A 16,951-nucleotide genomic window follows, 5' to 3' on the forward strand; every position below is an offset into this window, starting at 1 on the left:
GTGCCATCCTACATCCGATATATAAAAGTGGTTCAAGGTCAGACCCCGCCAATTTTAGGATGAAAGCCCTGCTTGACAACAAGGCCAAGTTCTGTGCTAGTCCTTTGTTGCAAGATCTTTGTGGCTCGGCTGAATCAAAGGCTTTGAATCCTATTGTCCAAACATGTTTTTCTGCTTGCTCAAGCACTTTATTAGCACTCTGATTAACAGGGCGATTCTGTCAGGCTTGACGTTGAATTGTTGTTTTGTTGATTTCAAGGTGGCATTTGAACGGATCCCCCAGAGTGCCCTGTGGGCTAAACTACAAAACTGGGGCATCCCTCCACTGCTCCTGGGTGCTATTATAGAACTCCATACAAATACCTTAAGCTCGGTGACGGGTGCTCTCTTTCTAGAAAAATTCCTACCACCCTTGGTGTGAAACAGGGCTGTGTGCTTGCTCCCCTTCTTTTTAATCTGTTCATCATACACGTCAGCGTCTCTTGACGCTATTAATTCTCATCCCCATAAGATTGGTGGTCTTAGGCTCAGCCATCTGCTTTATGTGTCCCTTGCTTATTGGGTCTTCAATTCCCTCACAGGGAGTGAAGAAATCCTATCAACTATGTCTCCCTCATATCATCTCGAGGGCTAAGCAGTCTGAAGCCCCCGGTCCCAAAGGTCTTCCACAGGCACTGTTCAAACAGGATCCCCTCTTTTGGGCCAAGCATCTTGCCCATCTGTTTGAGCACTTCCTCCTGACTTCAAAAATTCTTGAGTCCTGGCGTAGTGCCATCCTACATCCGATATATAAAAGTTGTTCAAGGTCAGACCCCGCCAATTTTAGGATGAAAGCCCTGCTTGACAACGAGGCCAAGTTCTGTGCTAGTCCTTTGTTGCAAGATCTTTGTGGCTCGGCTGAATCAAAGGCTTTGAATCCTATTGTCCAAACATGTTTTTCTGCTTGCTCAAGCACTTTATTAGCACTATGATTAACAGGGCGATTCTGTCAGGCTTGACGTTGAATTGTTGTTTTGTTGATTTCAAGGTGGCATTTGACCGGATCCCCCAGAGTGCCCTGTGGGCTAAACTACAAAACTGGGGCATCCCTCCAGTGATCTTGGGTGCTATTATAGAACTCCATACAAATACCTTAAGCTCGGTGACGGGTGCTCTCTTTCTAGAAAAATTCCTACCACCCTTGGTGTGAAACAGGGCTGTGTGCTTGCTCCCCTTCTTTTTAATCTGTTCATCATACACATGTCAGCGTCTCTTGACGCTATTAATTCTCATCCCCATAAGATTGGTGGTCTTAGGCTCAGCCATCTGCTTTATGCCGATGATCTTGCATTATTCAGTTACACTAAGATTGGCCTTCAACGGCTGCCTAACCAACTTGAATCATATACTTCTGTGAATCAACTGGAAGTTAATTTGCTTAAAACAAAAGTAGTCCCCTTTGGAAGGAAAAAACATCCTGGCTCTAGTTGGTATTATAAAAGCTGTAAACTCGTTTCCGACCAGTCTTATAAATATTTAGGGGTGCACTTCAATTCCAGGGGCAGTTTTATTAAACATAAGAAGGAGATTGAACTCAAAGCTGTGGCATTGCAGGTGGCCTTCTCTAAATTATTCGAAGTTTTAAAGGGGCCGACCCTTCTTCCCCTAATGGAAGTTGTAAGAGCAAAGATTATCCCTTCACTGGCCTACGGTCAGGAAATTTTGTTGGGCAAAGGCTTTTGCCTATTAAATAGGCTGGTCAATAAAATCTACAAGAGAGTCTTCCATGTCCCGCGCCTTGCTTCACCCGCACAAGTACGGCTGGAATTTGGGCTTCCAGATCTGGTGGCAGTTGGTTCCTGTGCCTTTGTGAAGCTCTGTCATAAGCTGCGGATGGTCATTTGGAAGCAGTCTTGTGGAAAGAAATCAGTGAATCAAAATCGAAGGGATCTTACTCCCATTTTTTGGTTGAATGCAAATGGCGACTGGGTGCCGACGATCTTTGGGCAAGTAATCCCGCCATTTCCTGTTTAAACTTGATGTAAAAAGGTTCACTCAACTGTATTCGTATCACACAGATCGCTCCCTCCTTGCTCAACGGAACCATGCCTGGTCAGTAATAAATCCTTTAAGCTAGGTACGCCTTCTATCTTTCTTTCCTGTTCTTATGGGTTTCGGTTGAAAAAAGCCTTTATGGCCTTAAGGATGGATGATTGTTTTTTTTTTAAACATCTACCCCAATGGCAGTTATTTCCGGGGAAAGACCTAACATGCAGAGGCTGTAGCAATGCGGACGGAACTATTGATCATGTGGTTTGTCTGTGCCCAGCTTTACTAAAGGAGCGTAGATTTCTGCTTCAGAGCAAATGGAACGAACTGGGAATTTGCTCCTCTCGACAATCTATCATCCGGCTAATTCAATGCTAAATGTGTTATTGATGACATTTATTAAAATTGCCCAATCTAAATTCAGTGGCACTGTGAGCAATGGATATGTATAATTGGATTTTTTCCCCTCTTGCCATACTGCCAGTTATTGGTTAGGTTGTGGGGTTCCAACGGCATATATTGGTATTTATTGTAACCATTATTTAATGCACTACGCACTTTAGGGCATGCGCCTTATGTATTTATTTTTTTCATGTTTTATGTGGGGTTCTGAGCTTGGAGGTTCGTTCTATTTTTATATTCCAGGATTGTTTTATACTTTTAGGCAGGAATTACTCTTTTTTTTTTTTAATACGTCATGTGTGTCCCAATCACGGTGTGTTTTTAGCATGAATTCAGCTTTTTGATTGTACTTGCATTATTTGATTGTCTCTTCTCCTTTTTATTTAATTGTATTGGATTTTATTATCTGTACAATAAATTATTCATTCATACATTCATTCATTCAATAGAAAATGCCATAGAATGCAATAGGAAGAAATAGGCCTAGGGGCAACACAAACCATATACTAAGAAAGTGGAATGTGAATCACAAATTCCCCCCTATGAAAGTGTAGTGTGTAGAGGGTTACTGAGAGTATAAGAAAACCACAAAGGTGAGTAAAATACCCCACCCAGAGCCCAGGAAAGTAGGAGTTAAGTACTGCAAGTTTCCTCAGGACACACTACAAGTCGTGATTAGAGTTATTGCAAGAACCAAGCAAGACTGCAAGCAACATTTGTGGATTCCTGGACCTGAAGACCTGTAAAAAGAGGAGACCAAGTCCAGAAGTCGCAGAAGATTCCAGGAAGGACAGGAGCCCCTGCCAACCTAGAGGATGGTGCAAAAGAGGATTCTCCGGTTGGAAGAAGTCTGCAGAAAAGCACCAAATAAGATGCTTGTGGGTTCCTGCGTGATGCAAAGGATGTCCCACGTGGAGATGTTGGATGCAGGCGAGTTGCAGCGCTGGATTCGTCCAACAAGCCTTGGTTCAGTCGGGGAGGCGGAGCTAGCCAGCCAGCAAGATGGCCGGCACATTGTGAGTCTCTGCTGAGGCTGGGGCCCTTTTCGTATATTTCTCCGGTCAGGACGGATTTTTTTCTTAAAGATTTGGTAGCAGGGCGGCGCCTCGCATTGGTGGCGCTCCGGCGGCGGTGAGCTGGTTGCTGCGGCGGTGAGCTGGTTGCTGCGGCGGGGCAGTGGAGCCGGGCTGCGGAGACGGTGGGTCTGGTGGCGTGGGCTGGTCGGGAGGCCAAAGACGTGCGTCGCGATTCTTCGACTCGCGCTGCTGTGAGAGGGGTGGCGTCGCTTGCGGCGCCGCCGTCTGCCAGGAGAGGGGAGGTTGAGCAGGGGACCCGATCGGCGGTTGAATCGGACCGCAGTCCCCCCGCGGCTCCTGTGGAATTGCTGGGCTCTTGTGGGGGGCTGGGCACGCGCGGCTTGCCCGGTGTTGCGGCCCGCGGGGCTGGCCTCTGTGGAGTTGCCCTGTGGGCCCTGTGGAGAGCTGGGTGGCTGGGCTGCATTTGGGGTTCGTGGCCGCTGGGTGACTCCTGTTGGGACGCCGGGTGTTGCCGGGAGCTGGATCCAGATTGGAGGCCAGAGGAGTGTGGCCCGGTGCTGAGGGCGGTTGATTGGCGAGGGGCGCCCAGCGGTGCTTGTGGGTGCGGACGGTGAGGCTGGACTATGTTGCAAGGTTGCTTGCCTGTATTGGTGGTGAACAGTTGGTGGAGGGTTGCCAATTGCATGATGGGGAAGGCGGAACAGAGACAAGCGAAGCTCTCCTTTGATGGGGGCCGGAAGAAAGTGGGAGCACTTACTGCTCAGACTGAGGAGCTGGCGACAGGGGAGGGGTCCTCAGATGTGTCAGTCAGAGCTATGTTCCTAGACTTGAAGACCAGTCTGGCGGGAATAGACGGGAAGCTTGACCATTTAACGGAGCAGCTAGACCGTATCAGAGCCCGGGTGGATGATCACGATTCCCGTATTGACCAGCTGAAGGCACGTACTTCTGGGCTGGAGGATATGCGGCAGGGTGAGCTAGAACAATTGCTACGTATGGAGAGAGTGCTGGAGGTCACCCGGGCTAAAAACGAAAATTTAGAGGCTCGCTCGTGTCGCAATAATATTAGACTGGTTGGCCTCCCGGAGTCCACGGATATGGGCAGAATGGAGGATTTAGTAGAAGGAATGCTTTCTGAACTTTTTCCCGGCCAGCTGTCTCGCTTGTTAGTGGTGGAGAGAGCGCATCGGTCGCTGGGACCCCGGCCCCCTCCTGAGACCCCTCCATGCCCCATCATTATTCAGCTTCTGAATTACCGTGATCGGGATGCGGTTCTGCACCTGGCTAGAGAGCGCCGGCCGGTAATATATAGGAACACTGAACTGAGTTTCTTCCCGTACTATACTCCTGGCGTGCAGGCTGCGTGCAGGGCGTTCTTGCTGGTAAAGCGCTCTCTTGGCCAAACGGATGCTAGGTTTTCCCTTATTTACCCTGCAAAACTGAAGGTGCAGCATGGGGGGACCCTACATTTCCTTACATATCTGAAGTTGGCAGCGAAGTTCTCCAAGACTCTTCCTCGGAAGTCTGCGGTGGTGCCCCCGGGTGAACATGCTGCGGAGCGTGAGTCCCTGAGTGATAACCTGCCTATCTGGGCATCTGAATATGCCGCCTGCATCCTGTTGCAGAACTATTTGCTGTCCTGACTTTGCTCCTACATTTGGACCCTATGCCCGCCCATCCCTGTCCTGGTTAGGAGAATGGGTTGGGTGGCTAGCTACTCGCCCTTTGGATGAGTCCCGATCTTATGCTTGGTTGGGTATATATGGTTATTGGGGGGTGGGCCTCTGCTTTGACGCGTTTGGGGGGGGTCTGCGTGGGCAGTGGTTGGGGGGTCGATTGGGTCTGTTGTTATATGTTCTTCTGATTCCTCTTTACTGTTTTCTGTGGTTGAGCGAGGCTGGTCGGACTGGGAGAGTGGCAGTGCAGAACTATCTTCTTGGAGAAGTGAAGGGATGACACTGGTGGGAGCGACTTTGATCCGCTGCCTCACTTGGAATGTGCGTGGTCTGAATGACAGGCGTAAGGTGCGGCTTATGTCAGCGTATGTTGCGCGTCAGAATATAGAAATATTCATGCTACAGGAGACGTTCCTGGTGGCGGCTACTCTGCATTATTTGAAAGCGGGGTGGATTGGGTAACGTCACGGCTCCGTCTACTCGCGCTATGCTAGGGGTTAGCAATTCTGATACGCAGGGGGCTGCAGTGGCGCACTCAAAGGGCAATTGTTGACCCTCATGGTCGTTATGTCTTGCTCAGCGGGACGCTGTTGGACAGGCCGTGTCGACTCGTGTCGTGGTACGGGCCCAACTTGGACGATCCAGAGTTTTTTAGTGAGATCTGGTGATTGGTGAGTTGCTGGGGGGAGGGGCTGTGATTTGGGCGGGATTTTAATGTGACCCTTGACCGCATTCTTGACCAGGAGAGTGTGGCGCGGGTGCAGCATGCGACGGCCGCCAGTGTTTTATCTGCGATTATGGAAGATGCGACGTTGGTGAACTTGTGGCGGATGAAGCACGCCGAGGAGAGAGAGGGCACATGCTTTAATTATGTACACAATAGTTGGTCGTGTCTTGGGTTCTCGGGATGTGGCTTTGTGGACTTGGACGGCCGATCATTTGGCTTGCACATTGTCGGACCATTCTCCGGTTAGATTGGAGCTTGCGGTGCCTGGCGGGCCCACGCGTGCCTTTACGTGGCGCTTGCCTCAGGGGGCGCTTCGGGATGAGCTGTTTCGCGAGAAGATACGTCGGGATATTGTTTGTATTGCACAGTGCGGCCGGCGGGCATGCTGCGGGAGGCCTTTAAAGTGGTAGTTCATGGGATATGTATTTCGAAGCAGCATGGCGTGCTGCGTGCGTTGCGGCAAGAGCTGGCTGAACTAGAGGCTCAGATAGCGGAGCTGGAGTCTCGTCTGGTGGAGGATTGGTCTGGTGATACGCTGGCGGCTCTGCGGGTCGCAGTATCCTCGTATGAAGAGGCATCTCGGAGGGAGATACATTTTTTGGGGAAGTTTGCGAGGGCAGGGTGTTACAGTGAGGGTGAAAGAGCCGGGCGCACGCTGCCGAATATGCTCCGTAGGCCGTGGGCCAGCAGCTATGTTGCTGAGATGAATGACTCAAGAGGGGAGTGCGCGGTTGGCACGGATGACGTTTTGAAGGTGTTTACCACCTTTTTTAGGGATCTGTACTCTGCTCCTGCTGAATTGTGTGAGGAGGTGGCCCAGAACTACTTCTCTGAGATCAGTTTGCTCTGGTTTGATAGAGCGTATAGGGAATATTTTGATGCTCCTTTTACTGAGGAAGAGGTCAAGGCCGCGATTCGTAGTTTACCTGGAGATAAGGCCCCTGGCATGACCCCCGCGTTCTATAAAGAATATGCTGATATCCTGACGCCTCATTTGTTGGAGGTGTATGCCGAGGCCTTGCAGAATGGAATCCTTCTGGCTTCTTTGCGTGAGGCACTTATCGTTACGATCCTTAAGCCTGGCAAGGATCCATATAGCTCTGATTCGTATCGCCCACTTTCTATGATTAACATAATCAACAAGATCTTGGCTAAGATGATAGCGGCACGGTTGCAGCCGCTGATGACGAAGCTGGTGCTACCGGATCAGTTGGGGTTTATTCCGGGTGGGTCCACAGCGCATAATCTGCGCACGTTCTTCGCCGTTGTTGGCTCGGTCGCCGTTGATGACGAGGCTGTGGCGATGTTCTTAGACGTTACAAAGGCGTTTGATTCATTGGTGTGGCAATATCTGTTTGCGCTTCTTGAGATAGTGGGGTTGAGTGCGCACTTTGTGAACTGGATTCGTTTGTTATACTTGCAGCTGGTGGCCCGCCTGCGGATGAATGGCTGCGTGTCGGGGCCCTTCCAGGTGCCGCGCGGGACCAGACGGGGGTGCCCCCTGTCTCCGTTGCTTTTTGCGATAGCAATGGAGCCTTTGGCTGCTTTTTTGCGACAGCACCATAGCACGAGGGGGTTGCTGTTCCATCAGAGGTCAACTCTGATATCTATGTATGCGGACGATGTTGCGTTGTACGCGCGTGAGCCCGTTCACAATTTAGATGTTTTGTTGGATGAGATTGTCCGGTTTGGGGGAATTTCTGGAATAATGATAAACTGGTCTAAGTCTGTGGTGCTGCCTCTTTCGCTGGGGACGATGGTTTGCCAGTCCCGATATCCTATTGTGTGGGCGGACGGCCCGGTTCGGTATTTGGGAATATGGCTGAGTTCTGATGTTGAGACGCTCTGGCTGGCCAACTATGGTAAAGCTATGTCTTGGTTGGAAGACAGAATTGTGGTGTGGCGTTACTTGCCCTTGTCTTTGACCGGACCGATTGTTGTAGCAAAGATGCTGGTACTGCCTAAATTCCTGTACCTGTATATTAATCTTCCTCTGGTCCTCACAGCCTGTTTTTTGCAGCAACTCCGTTCTGCTATGATTCGACTGGACTGGGCCGGGGGTCAGCCTTGAATCGCATGGGAGAAATTGGTGTTACCGTTTGAGTCGGGCGGACTTGCGGCCCCCAACCTGGAACTCTATTATCATTGTGCGCAGGCTCACTTTGCGTACTACTGGATTCGTCTGGTTCATTATCTGCCACATCTTGCCCCGGAGAGTGATGCGGTGTGGCCGGATGGGCTGGAGCGAGTGCTGGGGAGCTTATCGAGGGCCCGCCCCCAGGGTGTGGATATGGTGGCGTGCACCGTCAGAGACTGGACGGTCCTGCTGAAGCGATCTGGTGTGCATGTGCCTTTTGAGCAGTCGATGTCGGTGGCGGCTGTGGCTGATGAGGCGATGTTTCACGATTCGCAGCTCAGGAATTATCTCTGCGATTCGGACCTGTTATCTTTGGAGGACTGGTTTGTGGATGGGAGGTTGATATCCCCGTGGGAAGGCGCTGGGGGGTGGGCCCGCTAATGCGCTACATCGCTTATTTGTGCTGCGGATATGTGCTATGCTGCGTGCGCGGTATCCTAGTCTCCCTGAGAGTCCGCTGACATGTCGGGCGCTGGAGGTGCTGTGGAGCGTAAAGTCGCAGAAGAAGCTTATTACTAAATTGTATGGCTGTATTCAGGAGCAGGGGGAGGGGCTGGTGCAGGCTGCTAGGGCGAAGTGGGCGGCTGATGTGGGGGAGGACATTCCGGATGAAGTCTGGAGGGTGTGCTGTGCGCAAATGAAGGAGTTATCGCCCAACTATAGGCTGTGCCTCATTCACTTTAAATTTCTGCATCACCTATACCACACTCCTTGAGGCCTGTGTGATATGGGGCTGCGTGCGGATGCTACCTGTGTAAGATGTCACGCTCCGGACGCTGGATTTCTACATATGGCGTGGCACTCTGCGGAAGTACATGACTTCTGGTGGCAGGTTTTCCATGCGATTGAAGGGATGACTGGATTAGAGTTGACTCCCTCTCCTGGTGCTGCTGGGTAGGGTAGATGGGGTGCCATTGACTGTGCGGATATTAGTGGGCATGCTGCTGCTTTTGGCTAAGCGCAGGGTTGCAATTTGCTCGGGCTGGGGACGACCCCCTCGAGTCTCTGATTGGCTGTGGGATGCTGCGTTTTGGCAGGAACAACTGAAAATTTATTGGGAATTGGCTCCGGAGGGCTCCAGGCCGCGTGATATTTGGGCGCCTCTCCGATCTTATCTTGCGTCTGTGCACACCTAAGGAGTACTTCTGTTGACTGGGTATAAATGTGGAATTGCCTGAGTTATCGATCCTGTGCATTGCTGTTGGTTGTGATGACTGCTGATGGTACTGTCTACTTCTTTCCCGGCTTCCTTGCTCTTCTTTGTTGATTGTTTTTTCTGGTTTCGCCCCTTGAGCCCAGATACTTGCTGAGGCTGGTTCGGCTATACGCTGTATACAAATGGACATTTGATATCGCAGCCGGACTCTGTTTGCCAGAACTCAGTGGACTACTCGAGACACATTGTATTGTGAGTGTCCGGAGATGCTTTGCGGCTGAATCAGGCTGTAGTTATGTTTACTTTAATGCTATATGAGCTGAAGGGGTTCCTTTGTATGTTATAAGTATAAATATATATATTTTTTTAAAAGCCTTGGTTCAATCAATGTCGCGGATTGCGTCAAAATGGCGCTGCTTAGACCCAGGAGGGTCGTGGGGGCCTCAACTCTGACTGAGGATGCAGAGGAGGCTCCCAACACTGGAGGGAACCCACAGATGACCAGGCAGCACCCACGGAGGTCTCAGGACACCAGAATAAAGAAGGTGCAAATTGCAGTTGCTTAAGCACTACAAAAGAAGGTCCCACGCCGCTGGAGAACAACTCAGCGAGTTGACAGTCGCAGGATAGAGTGCTGGGACCTGGACCAAGCTGTGCACGAAGCATTCTTGCAGATAGTGCACAGAGGCCTCAGAAGGTGAAAATGACATGGTGCACAGGGGTACTGTCGCAAACGGGGAAGGCAAGCTCTTATCTCCTCCAAGTTTGGACAGCTGGACATTAGGACAGTCTGTGTCGAAGGGGTCCACCACCTGTATTCCAAGGAGCACGCTCGCCGCCAGGAAAGGAGTCTACGAGAACCGGTCGTCATCTTAGAAGGTGCCTGCTGGAGCAGGTAAGTGACTCTGTCACTCCACAGGAGATTTCTTTGGTCCTTCTGATGCAGGGTGAAGACAGGGAGTCCCCAGAGTGTGCACACCGTGGAAACTGTTGCAGTTGCTTTCTGGAGCTGAAGTTGCTGAGTCTAATTAGCCCTTCTGGATTCTTTGTTGCAGTTACAGCGGTTCCTGGAGCAGTCTGCGGTCGATCCGAGGTCAGAGGATGAAGCAGGAGTTGCAGAGGATTCCTGATAGATACTTGCAAGCTGAATCTGAAGAGGAACCCACAGGAGAGACCCTAAATAGCCCTGGGAGGGGGATTGGCTACCAAACCAGGTATGCACCTATCAGGAGGGGCCTCTGATGTCACCTGCTTGCACTGGCTACTCAGGGGCCTCTAGATTGTCCCCACAACTTGGGAAACAAGATGGCTAATACCAGGGACACACTGGAGGAGCTCTGGGCACCACCCCTGGGGTGGTGATGGACGGGGGAGTGGTCATTCCCCTTTCCTTTGTCCAGTTTTGCGCCAGAGCAGGAACTAGGGGTCCCTGAACCGGTGTAGACTGGCTTATGCAAGGAGGGCACCATCTGTGCCCTTCAAAGCATTTCCAGAGGCTCTGGGAGGCTACCCCTCCCAAGCCTGTAACACCTATTTCCAAAGGGAGAGGGTGTAACACCCTCTTCCCAAAGGAAATACTTTGTTCTGCCTTCCTGGGACTGAGCTGCTCAGACCCCAGGAGGGCAGAACCCTGTCTGTGAGGTTGCAGCAGCTGTAGCTCCGGTGCAAGCCTCAGAGAGCTGGTTTGGCAGTACTGGGGGTCAATGGTGGAGCCCCCAGGGTGCATGGCATTGGCCCCCCAATACCATATTTGGAATGGGGGAACAATTCCATTATCTTAGACACCTTACATGGCCATACTCGGAACTACCATTGTGAAGCTACATGTAGGTATTGACCTTTATGCAGTGCACGTGTGTAATGGTGTCCCCGCACTCACGAAGTCCGGGGAATTGGCCCTGGACAGCCTGGGGGCACCTTTGCTAGTGCAAGGGTGCCCTCACACTTAGTAACTTTGCAACTAGCCTTCAGTAAGTGAAGGTTGGACATATAGGTGACTTATAAGTTACTAAAGTGCAATGAAAATGGCTGTGAAATAGTGTGTGCACTATTTCATGCAGGCTGCAATGGCAGTCCTGTAAAAGGGTTTGTCTGAGCTCCTTATGGGTGGCAAAAGAAATGCTGCAGCCCAAAAGGATCTCCTGGATCGCCAATGCCATGGGTACCTAGGTACCATATACTAGGGACTTATAAGGGGGGGGTCCAGTGTGCCAATTGGAATTGGTAAATGGAGTCACTAAACTATAGTGACTAATTTGGAAGCAGAGATAGCATAAGCACTGAAGTTCTGGATAGCAGAACTTCAGTGACACAGTTAAGAACTACTGACAACACGCACATTAGGCAACAAACTATGAGCACTGGGGTCCTGACCAGCAGGATCCCAGTGAGACAGGCAAAACATACTGACATACAGGTAGAAATTGGGGGTAACATGCCAAGAAAGATCTACTTTCCTACACGTCTCCTGTACAGTTATCCATGGGCTCATCGTCAATTGATTACTGAGCAACAAATGGTCAGCAGTTAACTGATTACTGAGCTGTTAGTGGGTTTGTCTAGAGTAAGACAGTACCCAAAGTCGGGCTGGGACAGCCCTCAGTGGTATGTATATCCCCCCCTTCATGGTGTGTCTACAATAGCATAGTGTTTGATGGATTTCTGGAGGGGGTGGGGGATGGGTGCCAAACTTGGAGGAGTTTAGCTGTTTTTTCTGTTGGGTTGGGCCCATCATAGAAACGTCCTTGTCCAGCCCACTCTCTTGGGCCCCTCTAAACAACTGCCTCCTCTGTAGTCTCTTACCATCATCTTGGTGCAATGTAGGCATGCACGCTCTTCACAGAGAGGTCCCAGTTTCTTAGTGTTTAGTCCCCCTGCAGAGCAGCCTGTGGCACAGGTCCTCAGCAATGACTTCCTCGGGACCAGAGAGCAGCTACTAGTATGCTGACTTCTTTCAGCCAGCGTCTCAAGAATTGGTAGAGCCCAAAGCACCCTAGTTGCACAATCCAACCCTCCCCATGATTTGGAACTTCTGAAGAAAGCACTTATCTCTTGGTCTCCTTATCTCCTTGTCTCCTCTCCACACATGCAAGTGTGCTTCCCAGTAGGCATGCCTTCTTCTCTGTTAAGTAAGAGGCAGGGCCAAAGTCAATTCCAGTAGTCGCTTTCTCTCGCTTCACGACCATTGCACTTTTGTACTTCTGCAAATTCATTCTAGTGGTCACTGTCTCACATTGAAGGCCCGTTGTGCTAGAATAACCCAGCCGGCTTTTCCAGTCCCTTGTCCCTGGACCGTACTGCTCTACTCCCAGCAGAGCCAATGCTGTGCCTATTTTCCATGCCTCTTTTCCTCTTCGCATTACTAATATACGACGTAAACCTCTCAGCCTAGTAGGCTCCATGAGGGTGGTAGGCTAGTAGGCAGGTAGAAGAGACTCACTCCACCATTAGCAGTGTTCTGCCATCTTGAAGTTTCTCGGAAGTCTGGGTCTGGTTTGCATTATTCACATGATAGGAAATTTTAAATATTTTATATCAGTTTGCTGTCACATTCAGAAACTGACCACACCAATCACTGTGAGAAGAGAGAAGCTCTCGGGTTTTTTGGTGATGATCATAATTTCAAGGAAGACAAAATGTTACATAGAAACAGAAATTACCCACCTTGTCACATTGTATAGCAAAATGTAATGCATACTGTCCAGCCTCCAATGAATGTGTTGCTGAAATAATTTAAACACTGATAAGCTACTTAATATTTGTTGATTGCATAATCATTCCTAAGAGTGGCAAACATTGGAATGCATTGTGTAGTTATATTTGCAAGATATTTGAGCTCCTTAAGTCTGCTTATCATGCTAATGCATATTTGCTGAAATATATTTAACAGTGGTATCACAAGTATCCATACAATGTGAATTTTTTTAACATTAGTAATGAGCAGGCAAGGATGTGAAGTCTTATGTTTGGCAGAAATTGTGTGTAGCAGAGAGCCTGGATATCTTATTCAGAGTACATAAGAATGCATTGTTGTAATACACACTTTCTAATGGATCATAGTAGAAACACTGAAGCTCTTCCGCCTCTATGTTGAAGAAATAAGTAACTTCATATGATTCAGTGCCTCAAGGAACTTAATAGCATTCTCAAGGTATGCTTCTGGTAGTCTTAAGGATCTCTCAAGAAGATGTAACAGTACTATTTCCTTAGAGTCTTTATTTGTTTTCTTGACACATTGAGGTGTTAATAACAAAAGATTACCAAAATTTGTCCTATTTAGAGAAGTGTAAGTACCTACTAAGAGCAAGGGAGAGTGTGGGCATCAGATTAGGCCTCACTGATAGATGGAAACTGGGGGCCTAATTAAAGTTCGGTGGACAAATAACTCCATTGCAACAATCCTGTCCGCCAAACTTTTTGTCCACGAACCCAGTTTTAAGTAAAATTTACTCAGCCAGTGTTAACCTTTCTCTCACAGCCCAGCGGAATACGGCCCATCATCCGCCCTTTATAGAGTTTTTTTTTTCCATTTTCACTGTCTGCCACCACAAAGAATGTCCTGGCGGTGAGGGACAGTATAACTTAAAATAAATGAGCCTCCCATAAAGATGCTAAACTCCCATGGTGTTTTGGTCCTTAGTTTTAACTTTTCCAAAAAGTGCTTTTGGAAAAGTAAAAACTTTTTAAAAAATAGTTTTAGCCATATATTACCAATCAGGGATACACACCTGACTTTGGGAGTAGTTCATAGAGACTCATAGACTCGCCGCTAGGGCAGCGGCAAACTCCATATTTGGAAGGCAGGGTGATGGTAATAAAGTCCTCTGGCACCTTGACTGCATTTACTGTATCCGCCAAAGTCTAAATCAGACCCTAAATAACTAAGATAGCAAGCAAGCATAATGACCACATAAGGTATATCTTCTAAGAAATCTGGGAGCATGAACAGTTCTAATGCTTTGCTGCCAGCTGTTGTTGTAGGAGGTTAATCCTGCTGTGTACTGTGTACCTCTTGTTCTTTCTTCCTATAGAACAAGCTGAAGGGGAAGGTATCAGAGCCTACAGTGATGACAACAGGAATAATCGTAACAGGAGCTGTTGTTGGGAAGCTGTGTCAGATGAATCTTTGTGGAGAAAAGGTTGGTGTTTTGTTTTTCTCTAGGTGGATGTATGGAGTCACAATGCTCACATCCTTTGTAATGGATCCTGCAGCCCACAAATTACATTTTCTTAGGGCCCTGTATTCTCTTATCTACAGCTCAGCATGTTAAATGAAATCATTAGTTTCAATATCCACCGTCCATTCCTGTTTAGAACATAAATGCCATTGGATTGGGAACAGGCACACCACACACACACAGTCTACACATATAAAAGTTCCCTTGCACACTTAGAGTCCATTACTATGATCTCCTATCTTGCATAATAGTACCTGTTGTTCACCCTCTATATGGGCACTAATGGCTACATTGTTAGTTGTGAAACCAGAACACTTGGATTCTAATTCCGTCTTTTCAAGTGCACCAAGTTGGTGGGCACTAGCAACCCACTTTATTTCTACCTTTTCTGTGTGAGATTTAGGATCCTCCAAGATGTCATTTGTTAATATTAGAATGTGATATTCTCTCACTACCCATTATGCTGTTCATATGAATGTAGTTTAGTTAGCTCTCAAATCTAAAACAGTTGCTAATGCCATAATATGATAATTCTACGTGTGCGAAGTTGCTGTCCTTTTGTCACAAACAGCCCACCGTGGCAATTACTTTTGTTCCTTTAAACAGAGGTGGGGTTTGACCTGTGGTGTGGAGGCATATATCTCAGTAACACCAAATATAGCCTATTAAGCCATCCAGTCCTCCATTTCACATTTGATTTGAAACTTTTAGTCGAGGGGGATCAACGAAACGGGAAGTCAGGATCTCATGTCATGTGTGAAAATCCGAAATTGAATACTAAACGCACTCCTTTTTCAAAAATATTGAATGTTATGTTTTTATACACTTCTCCTGCCATATGTCCAAATCCCCCAAGTTGGGCAGATACTAGACTGAATTGAGGAGGCACTCTGCCTGTTTCTGAGGCATATCCCTAAATCACTAGGGAGTACACATCTGCCGTGTTTCCAAAGATTGAAGAGAAATAACACTAGCTCTTTAAACTTCTCTGTTTGTTGCGATTCATTGATGCACATCGTGTTTAATGGTTTTTCATGCGTAATTGCTCCCTTATACAGGAAGTGGAATTCGCCAAGGCAACACTAGTGGAGGGTCTGAGGGCATCTGAAGAAGAAGAGGAGGAGATCATCTACTTGCTATCACTGAAGAATGCTCAGCTCCCTGAGACAATCCCCCTTCTCCTCGAATATGCAGAGGAAGATACTGGATCTGTGTCAGTAACTGCCCTTACTGCATTGCAAAGCTTTCCCAGGGAGTACATCACAGATGAGGTAGGTTGAGATCGGAACTAAAATTCTTTCCTTCTGAATAATAGATCTTTTATCAAAACAATGTAGGTGGACCATGCATATCTTTTTTCTTTAAGGAGAGTCAAAAAATCTGTTTAGATAGCATAAAATGCAGTATATTGCATTCAGATCTTTGACAAAGCTAAGAGTGGTAGGTGTTCTTGATGGATTTCACAAATTAATACATTTGGCCGATTTATATGTTTAATAAATGATGAAAAGTGTACTGAAATGTATGTGTGTTATTTATCACATGAGGTTACATTTATCAGGTACTAGGATATTGGTGAAGATTAGATGAAAGTCACCAGTATGTTGCTATGTAAAACCACCGATTCTTGTTCTTGTGTATTTGAGGAATCATATGCCATTGTGTATTTGAGGAAACACGTGCCATTGTGCATCTTATGTTGTGTGACATGCACGTATCGGCTCCTAATCTCCGTATTGACTTACGAAGATATATCGGTGAACTATGTACATATAAACAAGTCATGTCACAATTAATTAGCGCCATATAGGCAGGGCGAAAGAGTCATGCAGCTGGGTCCTGGTAGCTGTCTCAGATCTGCAATTCAGGATGCAACAACCGTTACCATAAGGCATTTGATTTGGGCGTGTGAATGCTCATCCCTTGGCTGAATAAGGAAAATGATGGTGGATGTTTGAGGAGAAGGAGGAGAAAGCAGTAAGTCAGGCGTTTAGGAGCAGTGTCCTAATACGCCATGTCACTGGAGAAGGTAGCTGGCCACTACCCCTTTGCTACAGAGATGATAAATATGATAGTAAGAGGGTGGGAACAAGATTTAGCATCTGCAACCTTTTGATCAATATTTTTTTATAGGTTCATGATTCACTTGATTTTTGCCATTGGACGTTTTTATCTTCACAGTAGCACCATTGCCCGGCATTTCTCAGCCTAGCAAATCACAGTGTACACACCGGATTATAGGTGCACCAGTAATTGTGCAGCTGCATACATTTGCATCTACATCAAAATGCTACAAACATCATTCGTGACATGCTACTCTAGGTTTTCTTTCTAAGGCATACTTTCCTCATTTGCTAGGTGCCCTTGATTAAACATGAGTTGCATTGCAGCCCTGTCAGGCAACAGAGTACCTTTATTACATCCACAACACTGGGATTTCCTCGAACTACAGGTCATGTGTACCTCTAGTGGTGTTATAATGAATGTGGCAAATGTTCCTGGTTTTATCTTCAGGAAATTTGCAGATGTACCTCAATTGCAGAATGATAATTATGGATACCTGTGGCTCTTAGTGTGAATCATGACAAGAGAATACTCGGTTAGCTTCTCA

At 47.8% G+C, this 16,951-nt stretch overlaps 1 protein-coding gene across 1 annotated transcript in view; it reads left to right on the plus strand.

The window, feature by feature from the left end:
• LOC138300801 (microsomal triglyceride transfer protein-like) overlaps positions 1-16,951 on the plus strand; it is a 498,282-nt gene that overhangs the window by 295,654 nt on the left and 185,677 nt on the right. Inside the window, exons 11-12 of the mRNA XM_069240573.1 lie at positions 14,194-14,301; positions 15,399-15,611. Of these exons, the coding sequence (XP_069096674.1) occupies positions 14,194-14,301; positions 15,399-15,611 (321 nt within the window). The remainder of the gene's footprint in view (positions 1-14,193; positions 14,302-15,398; positions 15,612-16,951) is intronic.

Source organism: Pleurodeles waltl, chromosome 6, assembly GCF_031143425.1.
Source record: "Pleurodeles waltl isolate 20211129_DDA chromosome 6, aPleWal1.hap1.20221129, whole genome shotgun sequence".
In the NCBI taxonomy this organism is placed as follows: Eukaryota; Metazoa; Chordata; class Amphibia; order Caudata; family Salamandridae; genus Pleurodeles; species Pleurodeles waltl.